The sequence below is a fragment of the Budorcas taxicolor genome, chromosome 9, assembly GCF_023091745.1.
Source record: "Budorcas taxicolor isolate Tak-1 chromosome 9, Takin1.1, whole genome shotgun sequence".
In the NCBI taxonomy this organism is placed as follows: Eukaryota; Metazoa; Chordata; class Mammalia; order Artiodactyla; family Bovidae; genus Budorcas; species Budorcas taxicolor.
This window is the reverse complement of record NC_068918.1, coordinates 25,836,886-25,859,641: the sequence shown is the minus strand read 5'-3', so window position 1 is coordinate 25,859,641 and position 22,756 is coordinate 25,836,886. Positions and strand designations below refer to the sequence as shown.

Sequence of the window (22,756 nt, the reverse complement as noted above, 5' to 3'; positions counted from 1 at the left end):
TTTCTTTGCATTGATCGCTGAGGAAGGCTTTCTTATCTCTCCTTGCTATTCTTAGGAACTCTGCATTCAGATGCTTATATCTTTCCTTTTCTCCTCTGCTTTTCACTTCTCTTCTTTTCACAGCTATTTGTAAGGCCTCCTCAGACAGCCCTTTTGCTTTTTTGCATTTCTTTTCCATGGGGATGGTCTTGATCCCTGTCTTCTGTACAATGTCACGAACCTCCGTCCATAGTCCATCAGGCACTCTGTCTATCAGATCTAGTCCCTTAAATCTATTTCTCACTTCCACTGTATAACCATAAGGGATTTGATTTAGGTCATACCTGCATGGTCTAGTGGTTTTCACTACTTTCTTCAATTTAAGTCTGAATTTGACAATAAGGAGTTCATAATCTGAGCCACAGTCAGCTCCCGGTCTTGTTTTTGCTGACTGTATAGAGCTTCTCCATTTTTGGCTGCAAATATAATCAATCTGATTTTGGTGTTGACCATCTGGTGATGTCCATGTGTAGAGTCATCTCTTATGTTGTTGGAAGAGGGTGTTTGCTATGACCAGTGTGTTCTCTTGGCAAAACTCTATTAGCCTTTGCCCTGCTTCATTCTGTAGTCACAAGCCAAATTTGCCTGTGACTCCAGGTGTTTCTTGACTTCCTCCTTTGCATTCCAGTCCCCTATAATGAAAAGGACATATTTTTTGGGTGTTAGTTCTAAAAGGTCTTGTAGGTCTTCATAGAACCATTCAACTTCAGCTTCTTCAGTGTTACTGGTTGGGGCATAGGCAAAACTATGTAAATATGACTTAAGGGCTGGCCATGTTCTTACTTCCTTTGATATACAACTTTGGTTTTCCCAGAGTTAATGATTATTTCTTTTTTTTTTTTTTCTTACATTTGCTTAGTCATCAAGCAGTGTCATTTTATCTCCAGACTTTCCAGTGTAAACATGCATCTTATTCTGTTCAATCACATCTAAGTCATCTGGCAGTTCTTTTTGTTCCTGGGACCATCCTTGAATGATGGTTGTCGTCAAACATTTCTCCATGATTCTGAGGATTCTCTGCACCTCTTTTCTGTGTATATCTTTTGTTTCCTGGGCCCTGTGTTTCCTTTTTCTCTATTAATATCTTGTTGAGGTAGTAATATCTCAAAATATTATCTCAGGTAGGATAGGTATCATATCTTACTTGAGATTCCTGAGAAAGGAGGTGTGAGGAATAAAGTTTTGTCTCCTTCCATTTCTGAACAATTATTTATTCTCTCCTTCACTTGATTGATCACTTTGCCAGCAATTTATTCTGGAAATAACTTAGAGTTGTGAAGGCATGGGTCCATGACTTTCCAGTTTCTGCTGTTGCCATTGCAAAGTCGGTTACTGAGTTTTCTCTTGGACATAAGTTTTAACTAGAGACAAAGTCTCTCGCCTCCTCTCTGGTTAGTTCAGTGGAGAGATGTTGGAGGAGGGAGTCACTTAATAGGCCTAACTGTTGTTTTCTCAAAGTCAAGCAGAGAAAGGGGCTAGAGTCTCAGTGTTCTGTAAGTAGACAAGCATTCTATAAGCACGTGCCTCCCCTCAGTTGTGCTGTGTCTTTAAACCACAATCCTCTTCTCAGTCCCTCTAGCGAGCGGAGCCTCATCTTCCGCTGGCGTCCAGGTGAACTCTGCCTGCTGTGGTTCCATTTTCCACTCCCTTGCATTCCCACACCCACAGGCACCAATTCCTGAGCATACTTGCTGTTTTGCTGAGTGAATTGGCTTGTTTCTGTCAACTCAAATCCCATTTTCTTGCTTGTGTGGATTTCAGCCTCCTGTTTAGTTACCATTCACCCGTCTACCCTCAGCTCCCACTGAGGGTATTCTTCATTCATTCACTCTGAAAATATTTTTGAGTACCCACTAATTATGAGGCACTGTTCTAGTGCTTAGAATACTCCATCTGTGAGTGAAATAAAGAAACATCCCTGTCTTCTTGGTACTTACTTTCTAGGAATGGGTCTGACAAGTTTGCATAATTCATAAGTAAATTTTATAATCTATTAAAAGCTAATAGGTGCTGTGAGGGGAAGGGAAAGACAGGATAAGGAAATGGGAGAAGGGAAGGGTGTAATGCGTAGTCAGAATTGTCTTTATTGACGTCCTCATTCCTAGTCTCTTTTTCATTTTTAAAATCCCTTAAGTGGATTGCATAGAGTTTCAGTAAGGATTATAAATTCGTTCATATCCAGTATGTGTAATTAGAAGCCCCACATCCCCTTTCAGGTGAGTTGACAAGAATGACAGTGACGTGTGTTTATTGGGTACCTACGCCATGCCAGGTACTGCTTGAGGAAATGGAGGTTTGGTAGAGAACAACAACAAAATAAAACATGGACATCGTGTAGCTGATGATTTGAATGAGTGGGTGGGTGGGAGGAGCAAAGAGCAACAATCATGACAAAAAATACATGCTGTCAAGTAGTGCTGAGTATTGTGGCGAACAGTCTAGATAGGAGATAATCAACTCCCTTGACTAAGTCTAGAGAGGGAATATTTAAGGCCCAGCTCATAGGCAAAACATCTGACCAAAGAAGTGTCTATTCTGTGGGAGCATGTTGATAAAACATGATGAATCAAGGGGCCCTGAGGATATTTGTCGGACACGACTGAGCGACTGAACTGAAATGAACTGAACTGAACTGAGGATATTTGTCTCTGAGTCTCATTTACTATAGAAGAGCAGGCTGCCTGCCTTGGCTCTGCCCCAATCACCTGACTGTCCCTTAATAAACAGAAAATTGTCCAAATTTTCCTGCCATTTCTATTTTCAGCCTGCTTGTCTAAGGAACTTCACCCAGACTGATGTGCCTGGAGTGCAGGGTGAGTAATAATAGAAGGTGATGGGGAACAAGACTGAGAAGGTAAAAGCAGGGTTATGGAGCAGATGCTCCTTTCTTCTCTTTCCATTTAATTTTTAAAAATAACACCAGTTGGGACTTCTGTAGTGGACCAGTGGTTGACTCCACACTTTCAGTGCAGGGGGTGAGGATTTGATCTTCGGCTGGATCCCACGTGCCCACTGCATGGCCTAAAAATATTTTTTTAATTAAAAAAATTAACACCAATTGTACGAACATTTTGAATAATCTAGGCAGTTGCAGTACCTTCTAAATGAGAAAAACTGAAGTACTGCTTCTTCTACGTGTCTGGGAAGCCTCCGTTACAAGAGAATCATACGATTTCAACGGTGAATCTCAAAGGAAACATCGATGATCGGGGATGGGCTTTTGAGGTTTTGGTTGAAGGCAGACTTCAAGGCACGAGCTTCCAAAAACACTTCAATCAGCCCATCACTTTTCACATCAAAAAATGAAAAGTGATTTTAGTATATATTTATGAATTAGTTTCTGAGCAAGAGTTGGCAGTGGTTTAGGTACCTTCTTTTCCTTTCAAAGAAGTGGTAATAGCAGGATACTGGAAATACCTTTCTGAAGGGAACATCTTGTAAATTTCCCCTACTTTCCATTTTTTTCCCATTTTTCAGCATTTATTATTTACCACTTTTACAATTTTGTCCAGGATAAGAGATAACAGGTGAAAGAAAAGAAATCCCCATGTATTGCCTTCCTGTGAGATATTCTTGATTTCTTAGCTCCCTCACCCCACTCTTTGAGGAATTTATTTTACTGACAGAAGAACGGATCCATGATATTTGTTAGGGTTCTGAGGAGAATTCTTAGAGCCCTGTGTATATTTAAAGCTCTGTTCTTAATACAAAAAAAATGTGAAGAGAGGAAAATATGATTATTTTGAAAGATGAATTCATAGAACTTTTTGTCAAAGTTGAAAACAAATTCCAATAATAATTTAAAACATTGCTGTTATTGAATACTGCCCTTGAGTCACACTTAAGAGACATAAAGAGATCATTAAAATTGCTACTCCATCTGTCTTCCTCGCTGGACTACACTCTCTTGCTTATTGTATATACGTGGTTCTAACACAGTACCTGGCACATACATGGTACCTAGAAGATACTTGATGAATTGATTGACTGAATACATGAATGGAGCACAGAAGACTGCAGCCTCCCAAGACCTTCACATACAAAGCTCCAGCTGTTACCGTGAGCTGATATCATTAACCTCCCACACATTAGATCCACGTAACACTCTGGGTTACGTGGTGGCCCTAAAAAGCAATCTTCAGGACAGGGTACATGAGAAAGACAGATGTGAACAAGATACACTTGCAGCTGCTGTATGGCCATTACATATACGGTGGTCCCACATGGGATTGAAAGCCCAGATGTCAAAGCACAACTTGAAATAACACACCATTAGTGTGGGATGTTGTAAACCACCAGTAATCAGCAGCCTCTTGGTAAGCTTCAGCTATTATCTATGAGAATGCCTTTTGAGTTCATGTCATTGTGCAATCTAGGGAGCGAGGCTATGCCGGCACAGCTGACTTCCTAGAGAACATAGGACAATGTGGCGTGGGCACCAGGAATGTGGGCAGGCAGTGTGGCTGCAAGCGTGGGTTATTCATCTGGCTTTACAGCCACACCTACACCATGGAGAGTCGCACCTTGGCACCTCAGGGTACACCCGACTTCCTGAAAAAGACTCTGGCAAGGGGAGGATCTTGTATAAGTTTTTGCATGTTTTCCTCTATTTCTAAATAGAGTTTCTGTGTTGCCTAGTGGATGTTTTAAGAACCTTATAGATGATGAGAGGACCTTTGTGAATTCACTGCTGAGGAGAGGTAATTTCTTATTTAAAAAAATAATTTAGATGCCAGAAGAAGAAATAGGGAATGAAAGAGTATTTGATAGTTCTGTAAAACAAATTTTGTGGGGTTTTTTTTAAATAGGAAATGGCACCCCACTCCAGTACTCTTGCCTGGAACATCTCATGGACAGAGGAGCCTGGCGGGCTGCAGTCCATGGGGTTGCTAAGAGTCGGACACAACTGAGCGACTTCACTTTCACTTTTCACTTTCATGCATTGGAGAAGGAAATGGCAGCCCACTCCAGTGTTCTTGCCTGGAGAATCCCAGGGATGGGAGAGCCTGGTGGGCTGCTGTCTATGGGGTCACACATAGTCGGACACGACTGAAGCGACTTAGCAGCAAAGAGCCCACACGCTAGGCTTATTTTATAAAATATGCTAAGATTCTTGAAAACATTGCCTAGTCCATGTTTATACTGCTATTATATTAAAGCATATGGATGGCAATGATGATAATAGGCAAGAACTCTGCACACATCTGCACGCTGATTCTGTAAGGACGGAAGGAAGATGCTAGCTACAGCCCCGTCTTATACAGTAGAAAGCTAGGCCCAGAGAGGTTAAGGAATGTGACCAGAGCCATACAGCTTGCAATTTTCATGGGCTAGTGCATGAAGTTCAATATAAAACAATGTTTTACTATTTGCCTTTAATTATTTGGAATGTTCAAAGTGTCACATTATAGTTGTTTAAACTATTAATTATCAGTATAGTTATATCAAACATATTTTGATATACAAATTTTTTACCTTTAATCTTATGAAACTGAAGAGTAAGCAAATTTTTTTTGTCAAAGTAGATTTTTTTTTAAATAAGACAGACTAAAGGACATCCCTATAATTTATTTAAAAAAATAAGCTGGTAATATTTCTACATCCAATGTCATTATTACTTCATCACTCTGCCCTCATTTTAGAAAAGAGAAAACTGGAACTCAAATCTTCAAATAATAATGAAGAACATCCCCATAATTTAGAAATCACTACAACTCTGTCATAGTTCAGGACCCTGCAGGATGGTTTACAGAGAGTATAAGCTATACAATCAACTCAAAATCAGACTTTTATTTTTTATTTCTAGTCTCATCCTGCACTCGAACTGTGAGTTATTTTGATTCTTCCAAAGTAGAAGAGTTTTATAAACATAAAACAAATTATTTACCAATTTCTTCACTTCCATCTTTAATTCAGTATTGTTTCCTGGATTTTTACTTTAATCATAGATGCTTGTGGTTTTTCAGGTGGTTGAAATCAATAAAGTCATTGTAAAACTAGTGCTTTTGGTTGGCTGGCCTCTACAATATAAACCACCTTTTCCTAAAGATGACAAAGATTTGGCTGAAATAACTATTGACAATAGCTATTGTCAATAGTGGAGATATAGAAGAAGCTAAAAAACCTCTCTTTCGCAAACAATACATCTCTTAGACTTCCAGTCCTTTGTCACATTGATTTTTTTTTTAAATCTCAGCCTTATATAGAAGAAGAAAAATGGAACTTTTGTCTTCTGTTTTGACAGATTGTCAGAATTCTCTGTTTTTCACTGTTGATTGAATTTTGTCACTTCTTGATTGTTTGTATTTTTGGAGGCCATGGCTGTTTCTTTAAAAGGCTAGAATTATGTGTTATAGCATGTTAGAGTTAAAAGGGACCCCAAAGATGGTCTAGTCCAGCCCTCCCATTTTGTTGTTGAGGAAACACCTTGCTTGGCATGTCTTCACTTCAGCGCAGGTGAAGGCACTAAGTCATCATTGCTTATTTTGACTTTTCTACTGCCAGTTGGACCATCCCCAGGTTAGGGATATAGGTTTATGATGCCATCAATATGACTGTTGGATTGTTCTTCCCCTAAATACTCTCAAGTGAGTTATAGACTTACATTTTTAAATTATATTATCTCTTTGAATAAAGACGCCTGATAGCTTGCTTACTAAATATCTGATTCTTCCTTCGGTTCTTGTTTAGAAGAGTTAGTGAAAGTTGCTCAGTCGTGTCCGACTCTTTGTGAGCCCATAGACATCCATGGAATTCTCCAGGCCAGAATACTGGGGTGGGTAGCCTTTCCCTCATCCAGGGGATCTTCCCAAACCAGGGATCAAACCCAGGTCTCCCGCATTCTTTACCAGCTGAGTCACAAGGGATGCCCTTAGATAAGTTAAAAATGAAGTCGCTCAGTCGTGTCCAACTCTTTGCGACCCCATGGACTGTAGCCTACCAGGCTCCTCTGTCCGTGGGATTTTCCAGGCAACAGTACTGGAGTGGATTGCCATTTCCTTCTCCACTTAGATGAGTTAAGTCAAGTGTAAATGCCGGTAGAGCACAATAAACCTATTATGTGGTAAATTAGCGCCCTCTAGCCCAAGTCTGAGTCACCACTGTTAAAAAGTCTTTTACAAAGTGTAATTTGTGAAACTAAAATGTTCTAAATGCTGTGCTGGGTTCTTTACACTATCCTATTTTATTTTTTAATACAAGCATTGTGTGACAAAGGTTGAGACAGCTCTGTAAGGAGATAAAGCACATATGCAATGCGGTGAGGGCTGGCTCAGGTGTGAGGGGAGAGTTGTAGACAGGGAATGAGGATTTATTGAAGGATGCAGTGATGATTAGGGGAGGAATTCTGGGAGCTCTCAGGTTAGTAGCGGAGACAGAACTCTGGAAGGGACTGTTGTAATAACCACATTAGTTAAGAATGATCGCAGAACTATCTTATATAGAGCAGGAGCAAAGAAACATTACCACTAAACTCTTGAGGTTCTGAAGGTAGTTTCAATGAAGAGATGACATCGGGCTGAGTATTAAAGAAGAGGAGTTTGTCAGGTGAAGAACTGGCAAATGCCATTTAAGGCAGCAAGTGAGAAGGCAGAGAATTAAAGAAGACCATGTCATGTAAGTACAGGAATGTTGGGGGGCCAGTGCTGTCGGAAACTGAGGTACATGGGGTGAAGTGGGGCAGAGATGGCTGGAGCAAGACTTGGAAGAGCCTCTGTGCTAACACGGGGAGTATGCAACTTATCCTGACAACTGGGAGCAGTGTGTGTTTTCAACTGGAAAATAACGTAATTAGATTTCTTTCTTTCCCTGACTTACAAGTTGAGAAATATAATCTATGGTCAGAAGACTACTAAATCAAACATACCTTGTAAACATAATCATAAAGCAGAAATTTTTGTAACCTGTATCCTGGTACAGAAATATAACCTTGGAAACACCCTACCCCATCTCCCAACCCTAGCCATAATCCCTCTCAAGCCCTCAAGACAACAACCACCTTTCTTGTGATTCTTTTTTTTTTTTTTTAGGACCTTACTTCGCTGATGGCTTTCAGGGAAGGGTTTCTGTTTTGTTTTCTTTTAAATGCAGTATCTTAAATTTTATTTATTACTTTATTTTTGGCTATGCTGGGTCTTCATTGCTGCATGGGGCTTTTCTCTGGTTGCTGTGAGCAGGGGCTACTCTCTAGCTGCGATGAGCAGTCTTCTCACTGCAGTAGCTTCTCTTGCTATGGAGCTTGCTCTAGAGTGTTCAGACTTCAGTAGTTGCAGTTGTGGGCTCCGTAGTTGTGGTTACCAGGCTCTAGAGCACAGGTTCACACACTACGGCACAAGGCCTTAGTTGCTTCAAGGCATGTGGGATCTTTCAGGACCAGGGATCGACCCCTTGTCTTCTGCACTGGCAGGCAGATTCTTTACCACTGTGCCAGCAGGGAAGCCCTCCTTGTGATTCTTAATCACCTCTTTTTCTCTTTAGTCACTTGTATATACGTCTTCAGAAAGTGAAGCTTCTGTTTCTGAACTTTTTATGAATGGAATCATACTGAATATATTCTTTGTGTTTGATTTCTATTGTTCAACATTATGTTTTTAAGATTCATCCTTGTTGATTGTTGCTATAGCAGTATCTTTCTACAAAGCCTCTTGATGAAAGTGAAAGAGGAGAGCGAAAAAGTTGGCTTAAAGCTCAACATTCAGAAAATGAAGATCATGGCATCTGGTCCCATCACTTCATGGCAAATAGATGGGGAAACAGTAGAAACAGTGTCAGACTTTATTTTGGGGGGCTCCAAAATCACTGCAGATGGTGACTGCAGCCATGAAATTAAAAGACGCTTACTCCTTGAAAGAAAAGTTATGACCAACCTAGATAGCATATTCAAAAGCAGAGGCATTACTTTGCCGACTAAGGTTCGTCTAGTCAAGGCTAGGGTTTTTCCAGTAGTCATGTATGGATGTGAGAGTTGGACTGTGAAGAAGGCTGAGCACTGAAGAATTGATGCTTTTGAACTGTGGTGTAGGAGAAGACTCTTGAGAGTCCCTTGGACTGCAAGGAGATCCAACCAGTCCATTCTGAAGGAGATCAGACCTGGGTGTTCTTTGGAAGGAATGATGCTAAAGCTGAAGCTCCAGTACTTTGGCCACCTCATGCGAAGAGTTGACTCATTGGAAAAGACTCTGATGCTGGGAGGGATTGGGGGCAGGAGGAGAAGGGGACAACCGAGGATGAGATGGTTGGATGGCATCACGGACTCGAGTGAACTCCGGGAGATAGTGATGGACAGGGAGGCCTGGCGTGCTGCGACTCATGAGGTCGCAAAGAGTCGGACGCGACTGAGCGACTGAACTGAACTGAACTTCTACATTGCCATACAGTATTCTTGTTTGAATATTTCACAGTTTATCTCGTCTGCTGTTGTTTGATATTTGTTCTTTGATTTTTTAACCAGTTTTTGCATAATATGAACAGTAGTACTATGATTCTTTTTTTAACTCTATTCACAAGTGCATAACAGTTTCCAGGTTATATTCAGATTCCTTTTTCAGGAAGTTAACTCTACCAGGATTGTGTGGCAGAAACTAGAATGGGATGAGGTATAAGGGCCTGTCCACTTTCAAGGATGATGAAGAGGTCCAGTTTGAGAAATGGTCCTCAGGAAGAATGGAGCTGCACAGGAGATGGAGTGGCACCCACAGCTGACCCTGAGTTTTCTAGCTTGAAAGACTGATAGCCTCAAAACTCTGGAGGAGAAATAAGTCTTAGGGAAAAGTGAGTTCTGTTTTGGATTGGAGTCGACTGCTGGACCTCTAAGTGAAAATATCCACTAGGCAATCAGAAATACCTATCCAGAACTTAGGAAAAGAAGGGGCAGGGGATGAAGATTTTGGAAATGGTAAAACACAGTTGGGATTGTCACGGTCAAGTGAAAGGAGAGTAAGGATAATGGACAACACTTTTTGAGCATTTGCTAGGTGCCAGGCACTGTTTTGGGCTTCCCTGGTGGCTCAGAGGGTAAAGTGTCTGCCTGCAATGCGGGAGACCTGGGTTTGATCCCTGGGTTTGGAAGATCCCCTGGAGAAGGAAATGGCATCCCACTCCAGTACTCTTGCCTAGAGAATCCCATGGACGGAGGGGCCTGGCAGGCTACAGTCCATGGGGTCTCAAAGAATCGGACACGACTGAGCGACTTCACTTTCACTTTAGGCACTGTTCTAAGAATGTTAGTTGTAACGACCCACTTTATCTACCCAATAACCCACTCAGGCAGGTAATGTTATTATTTTCATTTTACAGATGAGAGATATGTAGTTAGTGGTGGCACCAAGAGGGGATTACACAGGCACTTTGTGTAGAAAGGAGTGAACTTCAGTGAGGACTAATATCCTGGTTGGGAGGTGGAGGAGTCTGGGAAGGAGATTCAGATGAAGTCATCGAGTTAGGAGGAGAGCCAGAAGAGTATAATAGTCAGACTTAACTTAATTAGGGAAGTACTGCAGGTGCCTGTCACTGCTGGGAGAGGTCAAGGTAGTGTGCCAAAGCAGAGTCAGAAACAGTCAAGCTCTGAGTCCAGGTGTCAAGGAAACCTACTCAGGTTTGGTTCATTGCTTCCAAGAAAGGATTCCTTTAAGGAATATAACAATAGAATAGCGGGGGGGGGGGGGGGGGGAGTTATTTGCCTTTGGTTGCTGTCTACAGCTAAATTACAAAGAAAAATCCCTCCTCTAAGTAATTCACTGATGCATGTGTATGGGAGGGGCTTCCCAGGTGGCATAGTGGTAAAGAACCCGCTTACCAATGCAGGAGATGCAGAGGACTCGGGTTCTATCCCTGGGTCAGGAAGTTCCCCTGGAGGAGGAAATGGCAACCCATGCCAGTATTCTTGCCTGGAGAATTCCACGGACAGGGGAGACTGGCAGGCTACAGTCCACAGGCTTGCAAAGAGTCAGACACGACAGTTACCGAACATAAGCATGACCATAGGTATGAGACAATGGTGCAGAAATGGGGCAGATAGTGGGAAAGTTAACCACTACATCCTAGAGAACTCTGCTGAGTAAACAAACTGAGCTGGGCAGGAAGGAGGGCAGCAGGAAGTCATGGGAAAGTCCCTGCTCCGCCAAGACCTGCAGCCCTACCAGCCCTCTCTGTGGTTTGGAGACTCTGAGGAAAGAGGGTGGGAGTGGGTGTTTAGGCAGCCCTACAGCTGTATCGGGACCTGCCCCGGTATGGCCTTGTCTTCTTCCTGGTGTTGCCTTGCTCCTATCTGGATAGACTTATGTACTGTCTGTTAGAAGGTTGGCAATTCATGGATCTTTATGTTATTCTGAGCTGAATGACATGCACAGAAGGAATCAAGTTCTGAACTGAATAAAGCAGGCGTGGTGCTGACTTTGCAGTGAGAACAGAGACATCAAAGTCTGCTTCTCATCCATTCACTCACTGATTAACCCATTAGTACCACAAATATTTATTGAACACTGATAATGTTCTGGGTACTACACTAAGACCGTTGTAAACAGATAGGGATTAAATCAAGCATGGTCCTTGCCCTCATGAAATGGATAATCTAGTTGGGGATTTGAAAGACATCAGTTCAGTTCAGTTCATTTCAGTTGCTCAGTCGTGTTCGACTCTTTGTGACCCCATGAATTGCAGCACGCCAGGCCTCCCTGTCCATTGCCAAAGACATAGCAAGCAGCAAATAGGAGGTTACAAAACTGTCATGTGTAACAAGGAAACGAATATGAGGCTAAAAATAGTCAAGGGATGGGTGAGGGAATTGAGAGTCTAGTCGTGGAAGATCTGGTAGACGTGTCCCATGTTCAGTTCTCTTTGCCTCTAAGGCCTGGGAGAAGACGATACATATTCTTTCCCTTGCAGTTAGGTAAAGCTTTGTGTCTGGTTCTGATCAGATGTTGCTACCAGAACAGGGCATTTCCATAATAAAAATCATCTTTTCTCATCCTCACTATTTGTCCCATTTCTCCACCTTCCTCTCATATTCACACATAAGTGAATTACTTACGGGAGGGATTCTCTTTGTAGCTTAGCTGGGGGCAGCATCTAAAGGGAAAGAACTATTTTTCTTTATTCTATAATTAGATTCTTTAAAGAAGTTTCAGTAGTCATGTATGGATGTGAGAATAGGACTATAAAGAAAGCCAAGTGCCAAGGAATTGATGCTTTTGAACTGTGGTGTTGGAGAAGACTCTTGAGAGTCCCTTGGACTGCAGGGAGATCCATCCTAAAGGAGATCAGCCCTGGGTGTTCATTGGAAGGACTGATGTTGAAGCTGAAACTCCAATACTTTGGCCACTTGATGCGAAGAGCCGACTCTTTTGAAAAGACCCTGACGCTGGGAAAGATTGAGGGCAGGAGGAGAAGGGGATGACAGGATGAGATGGTTGGATGGCATCACTGACTCAATGGACATGAGTTTGGATAAACTCTGGGAGTTGGTGGTGGACAGGGAGACCTGGTGTGCTGCAGTTCATGGGGTTGCAAAGAGTCGGACACGACTGAGCGACTGAACTGAACTGAAAGAAGTTTCACTTCCTTTCCTAAAATACATGGCAATAACATAGCAGTCTAGTGGTGAACAGACAGAATGGAAACTGGTAATGCAGGCTAGAGAGATGGCGATGCATCTTATATGGCTGTTGATAAACTGACTCCTGTATTAACTTGGAAAGAAGATTATGTAGCTTACAAAATGTGACTCTGGGGGAAATGACTGGAAAACAGTGCTTCTAGTGTGTTGGTTGCTACTGGATATGTTTTGGCAAGGCTTTATAACCTCAAAAAAGAAATTGGCTGATTTGTAAGCAGAAATTAAAAGGAAAAGAGATATTTCACAAAACTGAACTTTGAAAAATTGGAAAACCTGATTGGTAACAGTCTCCATGTACTAAGAGAAAAATTGAGGAAACCTCAAAAGACAAAGTCCATTAAAATAGATCTGGGGAAAGGCCAAACTGAATGGTCTCCACATCTATTGATAACACCTCTCAGTAAATTAAGCAACTCCAAGGCAAAGATAAAACTAAGATATTCAACAGGATAGAGAGCTGGGACAGACATCAAAGTACAATTTTTCTCTAAAAAACATAGTCTCATGTTTATTCAGGGTACCTATAATGGCAAGAAAGAGACAGCTTGTATCTATATCTATAGTCTATACCTTTGTCTATTTCTAGAGAGAGAATGGAACAAGAAAGCAAAAAACTATAGTAGATGTGAAAAACATGTTTTTAAAACAACTATGAGCATAGGTATTGACAAATATATATAGTTTACTGAATTAAAAAAAAAGAAGCTTATGAAAATTTGAAAGACATTTGAGCCAGAGGGACACAATCCCAACTGGACCTGTGGTCTTCCAACATTGTACAAGCAGCACATGAACTAAGAATTCCAACATTGTACAAGGAGCACATGAACTGAGAAAACTACTCAGCCATCAAGGGCAAATGCCCACTAAGTATTTAGCTGAAGACAATGACAGACAGCCTCTCAGAGAGTCAAGTCTTGAGAATGAAATAGCATTTTGCAGTTCCCAGGGTAGGGACCTTTATGGGGTTTGGTGGTGGTTTAGTCATCAAGTCGCCAGGTCATGTCCGACTCTCGCTTCATCATGGCCTGTAGCCTGCCAGGCTCCTTTGTCCATGGGATTCTCCAGGCAAGAACACTGGGGTGGGTTGCCACTTCCTTCTCCAGGGGATCTTCCTGACCCAGGGATTGAAGCCGAGTCTCCTGCATTCCAGGTGGATTCTTCACTGACTGGGCTACCCGGGAAGACCTAGTTCTTGCCCAGAGGTAATTAAGAATTAAAAAAACAGGTCAGTTGGTGGCTGCTGCTCACTTCCATTTTGCCCTTTCAGAATGGTGCGTTTCCTGCTGTTGTCCTGACCTTGTTCCTTCACTAGGCATTGACTATGGGAAACAGGTTAATCTATTTAGTTCACAGTCTGAGGACCAAAGGGGTCACATGAAGACCTGATGTAGAGATTGTCACACACTACCCAGAGATTCTGGATTGTGAGCTCCATGTCATGACTGGTTTGAACTTTCAGTTTTTTGGGGGTGGGGGTGGGGAAGAAGGTTAGTGAGTTTCAGCCACCCACCCGCCTTCTTTCCTCTCCACCCACCTTTCCTGCCTGCCTTGTCTCTGTCCCAACAGTGGGCACAAAGAAGACTCTACAGAGCACAGCTGGAGCCTTGTCTGAATGAGGCAGATGGCTCTCTCCCTTCTGTATCCCCCAGGGCGGGACAGATACCACCCAATCCCATCTTCACCAGGTCTTTTCCTTTTATCCTCCTACTGATTTCTGACATTTTTCAATTCTCAAATACTCAGTTCTTCATCTTCCATATTCTTGCATCACAGTCAGTTTCTCACTAGGATTTATTACTTTGGGCAATAAGAGGTGAGTTATTAGGATTCCAGGTTCAGGGATCAGCCCTTAATATGAGCCTTGTATGCAAAGAGAGAAAGAGTGAAAAAGCCTCTTCCCAGAGTTGTTCCTTAGACCTTCTCATTACATTAAGACATTTTATATTAATATTTTTTAATTGTTGAAATAACATATGCGTGTTAAGAAATGAGATACTATATATAAACTTTAATTTTTTTCTTTATTTTTACACAAACGGATTGATTGTATGACAAGCAGGGTTTTTGCTTGCCTTTTTCAATTACGATGTCTACTCTGTCTTTTCAACCATATCACCACACACAGATCCATCTCAATCATATGAATCTTCTCTGTATTCTATTATATAGGTGCCCATAATTTATATAAATAGTCTACAACTGAAGCTCACCTTGATTGTGAATGTTTTAAATATGCAGCATATTTCACATGGTTTATCCTTTTAGGGAAGATCTTTCACAACAGTTTAAGTTCTCCAATGAGTTGTTAAATAATTTTTTGAGATTTTTGAGATATTGCAATATGACATTTATACTTTGAAGAAGCACACATTTCCCCCTATTAAGTTACTTTCATTTTCTTTATCCTAATCCTTTAATCTTATTTGTTACTCATTATTATTATCTTTGAAAATCCAAATCTTTGGTCATATTTCATAAACTAGCAAGCCAAATTTGAGTTCAGGGGAACTGAGCTTGTGGTAAAGCAAAGTATAAATGACCATTGGCAGTGAACTGTATCCCAGGTTAAAATCACCTCTAAAATAGCTATCTGAGCCTATGAGGAAACACAGTGGAATGTATGTTTACCAGGATTCCTAATAGTTGAAGGTCTTAAGAACCTTGGAAGGAAAACCAGGACTTTAATAGCTTTTTATGGTATCAGATGATGGTGATGGTGGTGACAACAAAGACTGGCTACACCTAGGTCCTCAGAATTAACATAATCATCTACCATAAGAAAAACAATTGGAGGGATCACAGAATACTTAAACTTTTGTGATAGGTTTAGGAAATTCATGTTAAGAAAAGGGGAAACTATCCATTAAAAGGTATTTGAAATGTCATGGGATTGCTACTTAACAAATGACAGTCCTGTACTAAGGAGGAGGTCTGGTCTTTCCTTCTTTCTGCTTCATAACTTCCAGAGGAATAACTTAAATAGACACTCAGAAATCATATAATAACACATCCCAAATTTTCAATACATTTCTTAACATAAAAAATATATTGCACATGCAGAAATGTATAGGCTAAGAATGTCAGACTTTCTAAATTGTTATTTTGGTTTGTAAAAGAAATTTCATTTATGTATGTATTTTCGGCTGTGTTGGGTCTTTTTTGCTGTGTGTGTGGGCTTTTCTCTAGTTGTGGTTCTCACTGCAGTGGTTTCTCTTGTTGCTGAGCACAGGCTCTAGGGTGTGCGGGCTTCAGTAGCTGTGGTGCCCAGGCTCTAGGGTGCAGGCTCAACAGTTGTGGTGTACGGGCTTAGTTGCTCCATGGCAAGTGGGATCTTCCTGGAACAGGGATCAAACCCACGTCTCCTGCATTGGCAGGCAGATTCTTTACCACTGAGCCACCAGGGAAGCCCTTACTTGTCATTTTGGCATCTAAAGTTGTATCTTGCACATTGCAGACCTTAATTTGATCTTACTCTTGTGGGTCTTGTGGCCAGGACTGACACTTTGCTAGAATCTAGCAGTTGTATTCCAAGCAGGACCATACAATTAGCTTAAGTTCTCATGAGTGCTACAGAGAATAATGTTTGAGATCCAGTTTACTTGAGGATGACTGAAAAGAACTTTCACGTGCACAGTGTGAATATGCCTTTTCTTTCAAGAGTTTCCTCTTGCTTTCTTTTCTGAGAAATGTTCTGTGGTCTCTGAAACCCATGTCTGACACTGGTAATGATAGTGCTGAGAAACAAAGTACTACAGTTAACAAAACAGAACAAAACTCATAGCCACTGGCTTTTCACTGTGTTTAACATGAGAATCTCTCACTCGTTTTCTTAAAAGTTAAATAAACTGGTGCTAAATTACAGATTTTCAAAATTATAAAGGTCTTTCATGGCTTCCCAAGTGGCTCAGTGGTAAAGAAGCCACCTGCCAATGAAGGAGACTCAGGAGATGTGGGTTTGACCCCTGGATTGGGAAGATCCCCTGGAGGAGGAAATGACAACTCACTCCAATATTCTTGCCTGGGAAATCCCATGGACAGAGGAGCCTGTCACACTACAGTCTACAGGGTCACAAAGAGTTGGACATGACTGAGCACACACACCACCACAACAAAGGTCTTTCAGATATTATTCAGGGTAGTCTTAGAGAAAATTCTTGCATCTTCTTGAATTACTATTTACTCTACGTGCTCTAAGGGCTGAACTAAGCAATGTCCTCTCAGAATAGAGCTGGGTATAAAGGGCTGGACAATCTTCAATAGGCCCAGAACTAGAACTGCCCACTGTTGCAGAGGTGGTGGGGTGCATGTCTGGGTACTAGACTCAAATGCAGGGGCTGGGAGGAAAGTCAGGCTGGCAGGCAGTAGCTGGACTCATAGTTATGGAAGTGCAAGTTGCTCAGTCGTGTCTGACTGTTTGCAACCCCATGGACTGTACAGTGCATGGGATTCTCCAGGCCAGAATACTGGAGTGGGTAGCCTTTCCCCTCTCCAGGGGATCTTCCCAACCCAGGGATCGAACCCAGGTCTCCCACATTGTAGGCAGATTCTTTACCAGCTGAGCCATAAGGGAAGCCCAAGAATACTGGAGTGGGTAGCCTATCCTTTCTCCAGCGGATCTTCCCACCCTGGGAATCGAACCCGGGTCTCTTACATGGCAGGCAGATTCTTTACCAACTGAGCTAATAATTATGGAAACTTGTAATAAGAACAGAATGATCATCTTACCTGGGAGATCTGTGATTGAGGGCGTGCAGTGGTGGCAACCCCAGCAGGTGGTGTCTGGAGACACAAGCTGACAGGATAATAGGTGAGGATGCAGGTCAGTCTGTACGTTTCCGGGCGGGATTGTAAACTGCATACTCTGGTCTACAAAGCCCCTAAATGGCCTTCCACCTGAAGCTCTGCCTTCCTTCTCGCCCTCCGTGCCCACATCACTCTGACTGTCTTTCTGACCACAGAATACTAAGCTCCCTTACACACAGAGCCTTTGGCATTCCCATTTCTGCTTAAATGTCCTCCCCACATAGAGGCTTTCTTAGCACACTCTGCAGCACATGATTCCATTTTAATTACCTACATCACTTGAGGACTTTCCCCCTAATTATCTATATCCTCTCCACTAGAACACAAGCTCAGCGAAAGCAGGGTATCTGTTCGTCTTGTTCCTTGTGAACAATAATACCCACTACTTTTACAGGTACTAGCATATACTGGATGCTTACTAAATATTTAAATGAGTGATTGCATCAGCAAATGAACTAATTAATACATTGGTTAACGAATTATTCAACTTGAAATAGGGGACTGCCAAGACAAAATTTCTGTAACTAAAAAGATTTGAAACCAAATCCTTGACAGGAACTGGTAAGAAGAGGAAGGCTGTCTCCAGATGCAGAAGTCTTAGTAAATGAAGGGAATGAAGACAGATAGCAGGACTGAGGTGATGGAAGAGGTCATGCTAAATAGCTTGAGTCTTGATGGAGAATAAGACTTCTAATAAAAATATTAGACATGGTGGAAAAACCCAGGTTTTGATGCAGTAATGGGAGAATGCCAGCCCTCCCTCTTATTTTGAGAAATGTGGGGGAATAAATATATCTCATTTAAGAGAATGGGAGGGTATGTTTTAGTTTGGTTACTATTAAGAGGGATATGGATAAAGCCATCTACACAAAAGTGTTGACAGAGTGGTATTTCTTCATGACGTTATATGAAAATTGAGGAAGGGGAGACAACATCTCAGAGGAGTGTGGTGGCGGTGAAGACTCCACCAGTAAGAGGAGTGTTGAGTAACCCAAAGGATAAGGGAAGGAAGCTTTTCTGCAGATGCGGGATTACAGAGATGACTGTCATAGCAGAAGTGATTTGCTGCAAACACGCAACTTCGATGCAAGTTCACACAGAACCTGGCAGTACCTGGTCGAACCTCAGAGAAGAGGCCCCATCTGCCCGGCATCACACAAAGGACCTTGATCTGGGGACAGCTTCTTAACACTCACACAGAGAGAATCGTTTTTCATCACAATGCTGGGGAACAGTGGTTTTGTGCCAGGCACTGGTGGTGGGAGATAGCTAAAAAGGCAAGTTGGACTAAGAATAGGGTGTTTCCTGCCTTCTCTGCAACAATTCACTCGGCTCTCTAGGCTACTTATTCTTCCCGGAAAAAATAAGGCAAACCCAGTGGATGGGCTTGAGCAGCAACCAGTTCACTCTGACCTGCCCACCCAGACTCTATATCCATGCACCCTCCTTGAGGTGAAATGGACAACCGAGGGCACAGCGATTTTCTGAAGGTAGTCACCGAATACAATCCTTGGTCTAAAATGGAGCATTCATTTGGATTCTTAAATACTACACAGCTATTTGTTGTCTCTTCCTAAAGTTGCAATGAGAAAGGTAATCTCTCACACTGGACATCCATTAATAGGCACACCCTGCGTATCAAAGCACTTTATGGATGCTACTCACTTGTCTCAACAATCTCACACTGTCAGCACTATATTCTGTTTTTACAAATGAGCATGGTGAATCTTAGAGAAGATAACGTATTAAATACCACGCACACACACAAAGTGCACCTGACTTCAAAACCCATGTTCTTTCAAGTACACCTCACCTCACTCTAGAGCCACGTAGAGTAAGGCTCAGTTTCACGGAAGTGGTTTTAGCTTGTTAGAGGAATGCTGCTCTGAGCAAACTGCAAGTGGAGGAAACAACACGTTAGATAGAGGTAGATGCCGTTTGAAGTGTTTTTGGCTCAGCTGGTGTTTTCTGAACAGCCAGTACCCCGCTCCTCTGCTGATCAATTTGGTGGCCCCTGGGTAAGGATTTGATACACCTCTATGTACTGCCAGTGTGAGGACGTACCTGAGTGGGGAGAAGAAGAGGCAGAAGTCCACAGTATATTCAGGGTAATGTCCTGTAGAAGATCAGGTAGAGGAGAGAAAAGTGGCAGTTCTGTTCAGAAGGGGGACAGGGAGGAGGCAGGGTATCATGGATACACTGGAATTTGAGCGGGGCTTGGTTGCAATTCAGTTTATGTAAGAGACACTGGACATTTACCCTTGAATAATGTTTCCTGTAAATCATGGAGGTTTGCGGGGGTTTGTTGTTGTTGCTGGTAATTGCTGGGTCTGATTGGGAGCTGGCTTAGTAGACAGGTTGGCTGCAGTAGAGGAACAGCTGGTGTTTTTCCCAGTTTACTCAAGTAAAAATTATTCTTTCCATCCGGGGACCCCGATCATTAAGGGATCATTAAGGGAAAGGAAAGTCCCTGGTTCCTTGTCGGTTTGGAGGAAACTAAAGCTACAGTGGAACAGGCCCTATCTTCCCTCAGTCAGAGTTCCTCAATTGAGGGATAAAGGTCACCAATGCGCCTGCTTCTGGAAAGGGGTGGGCACTGGGGAAGTCGGCGGCCCGTGTGCTTGGATTTGCCAAAATTAGTTGCGTTGAAATAAGAAAGTGAAAGCTCAGGACACCCTGAGAAACCCATTTCCCTTTTTTGGAAGGTGCTACTTAGCGGGGCTCGGGAAAACCCCAGATGCCCCAAATCAGTTGAGGAGCTGGGAGGCGAAGAGGCAGAAGCAGCCGAGCCTTGTCCAGGGCGCCCTGGGGTAGGAGACCCATGGAGAAGTTTCGGGAGGTTTTGAACTTGCACCTCAAACACCGCAACGCTCTGGGCTACTGCCTGGTGAGCCTGCTGACGGCGGGCGGGGAGCGCATCTTCTCCAGCGCGGTCTTCCAGTGCCCGTGCAGCGCCTCCTGGAACCTGCCCTACGGCCTGGTCTTCCTGCTGGTGCCGGCGCTGGCGCTCTTCCTCCTGGGCTACGTGCTGAGCGCGCGCACCGGGCGCCTGCTGACCGGCTGCTGCGCGCGGGGCTGCGGCGCGGGGCTGCGCGGGGCCCTGGTGTGCGCGCAGATCAGCGCCACGGCCGCGGTGGCGCCGCTCACCTGGGTGGCCGTGGCCCTGCTCGGGGGCGCCTTCTACGAGTGCGCTGCCAGCGGGAGCGAGGTCCTGGCGCGGTACCTGTGCGTGGGCCGCGACCCGCGCTGCGTCGCGCAGCTGCCGCTGGTGCCCTGCCAGGAGGCCCAGGCGCCCGACGTGAAGCAGCTGCAGAAGGAGCTGCAGAGGGAGCTCACGGCGCACTCGCAGGTCCGGCGCCCGCGCAGGAAGCGGTCTGGGGGTCGGAGAGGGACTGGCTTCTGCGGGGCGGACGGGGAGGTAGAAATGCGTGCCCTTGCTCCTGACACCGAAGGCAAGCTAACTGGAATGGCTGTTGGCTTCAAATGAGCCGACAGGCAAACCTACCTGTCATCTATCTTCCCAGGGCTTCCCAGGTGGCGCTGGTGCCTAAGTGCCAGTGCAGGAGACCCAAGAGATGAGGGTTCCATCCCTGGAGAAGGAAATGGCAACCCTCTCTCGTCTTCTGACCTGGAGAGTCCCACGGACAGAGGAACCTGGCGGGTTACCGTCCATAGGTCGCAAAGAGTCAGACACGACTGAAATGACTGACCAGAGAACATCGTCTTTCTTTTTTCTTTTTCTTTCTCTCTCTCCCTACCTCTTCCCTCCCTCCTTCCGTCTCTTCCCCTCTCTTTCTTTCGTCTCGGTGCTATTTCTTTCTTTTTTTCCCTTTAATTGGAGTATAGTTGACTTACAATATTGTATTAGTTTCAGTCTTACGTATGTGCGTGTGTTCAGAGTCTCTTCCCTTATGAAAGTGGAAGTGAAGTAGCTCAGTCGTGTCCGACTCTTTGGGACCTAATGAGCTGTAGCCTACCAGGCTCCTCTGTCCATGGAATTTTCCAGGCAAGAGTACTGGAGTGGGTAGCCATTTCCTTCTCCAAGGAAGATCTTCCCAACCCAGGGATTGAACACGTGTCTCCCGCATTGTGGGCAGACACTTTACCATCTGAGCCCCCGGGCTCAGATAGGTTTTTATAAAAAACTGAGTATAACTAATGAAAGGAAGAAGGCACTGCGGCACTCTGTTGTGTCCGGCATCTGCTCTGTGCCCCACACCCGACATCTTGCTGGGTCCTTTATCTCTATTGTTATTCTCTTTTGTCTCAACAGTGGGTACACTGAGTCCAGGCCTGGCTGACTTTAAAGCCATCACCCCACACTGCTTCTGGGCTTGTAAAGCTCAGAAGTTCTTGGAAATGAATACCTGTTTCACTGGATTTTCTGAAATTCCACATTTTGAGTTTCAGGGATTCCACATGTAAGCTCCTCTGTGGATCCTTGACATGACTTGGAAAATGACTGGCTTGTCAAGCAAGCAGTTCTACTGAGGTGGGGGAAGGAGTTACTGCCACTTCTTTCTCTTAAGGGAATAAGACCTAACTGTTGCTTGTTCACCATCTTAACTCTGAGTAGTCCAAATTTTACCTGTTGAATTTTTAAAAAAATGTAAATTAAGTGACTAAATCGCTGTTTTGTTGTGTTTACCTAAGGTGTTAGGCTGGATCCTGATAGCAATTGTTATCATCGTCCCTCTGATTTTTACGTCAATCAATCGATGCCGGTCTCCAGTTAGTTACATGCAGCTGAAATTTTGGGAAATCTATTTGCAACAGGAGCAGCAGATTTTTAAAAGTCAAGCCACAGAACATGCAACGCAACTGGCAAAGGAAAATGTCAAATGTTTCTTTGAGTGCTCACATCCACAGGAATACAACACTCCAAGCATTAAAGACTGGCAGAAGATTTCATCGCTATATACTTTCAATCCAAAGGAGCAGTACTACAGCACTTTGCACAAATATGTGAACAAAAAACAGAAGAATCAAAGTAGCACATCTTCTGAAGAAGGTGCAACGGTTCCTGTTCTTGGCTTTGTAGATTCATCTGATATGAACAGCACTACAGACTTATGACCTTGTTAATGAATGGGAAAAGAAAACTCTTCTGAATTATTGATGCCTTTAAAAAAATAAATATGGGTATTGTTTATGACTCCTCTGGTCTTCCAATTATGGAAACATAGAATATTAAATAAAATAGAAATTTAGAGCTTTATCTTTTTATTATTTTATTTAAAAAGTAAGCAAGGTTAAATGGTTCACTTAGTGTGACAGTTCAGTTCAGATCAGTCTCTCAGT

At 43.1% G+C, this 22,756-nt stretch overlaps 1 protein-coding gene across 1 annotated transcript; it reads left to right on the top strand.

Moving 5' to 3' along the window:
* The first annotated feature begins 20,276 nt into the window (after positions 1-20,276).
* CALHM6 (calcium homeostasis modulator family member 6) lies at positions 20,277-22,531 on the top strand. Its single transcript, XM_052646035.1, has 2 exons — positions 20,277-20,804; positions 22,109-22,531. Exons 1-2 carry the CDS (start codon positions 20,277-20,279, stop codon positions 22,529-22,531), a joined length of 951 nt encoding a protein of 316 aa, XP_052501995.1.
* The last annotated feature ends 225 nt before the right edge of the window (positions 22,532-22,756 follow it).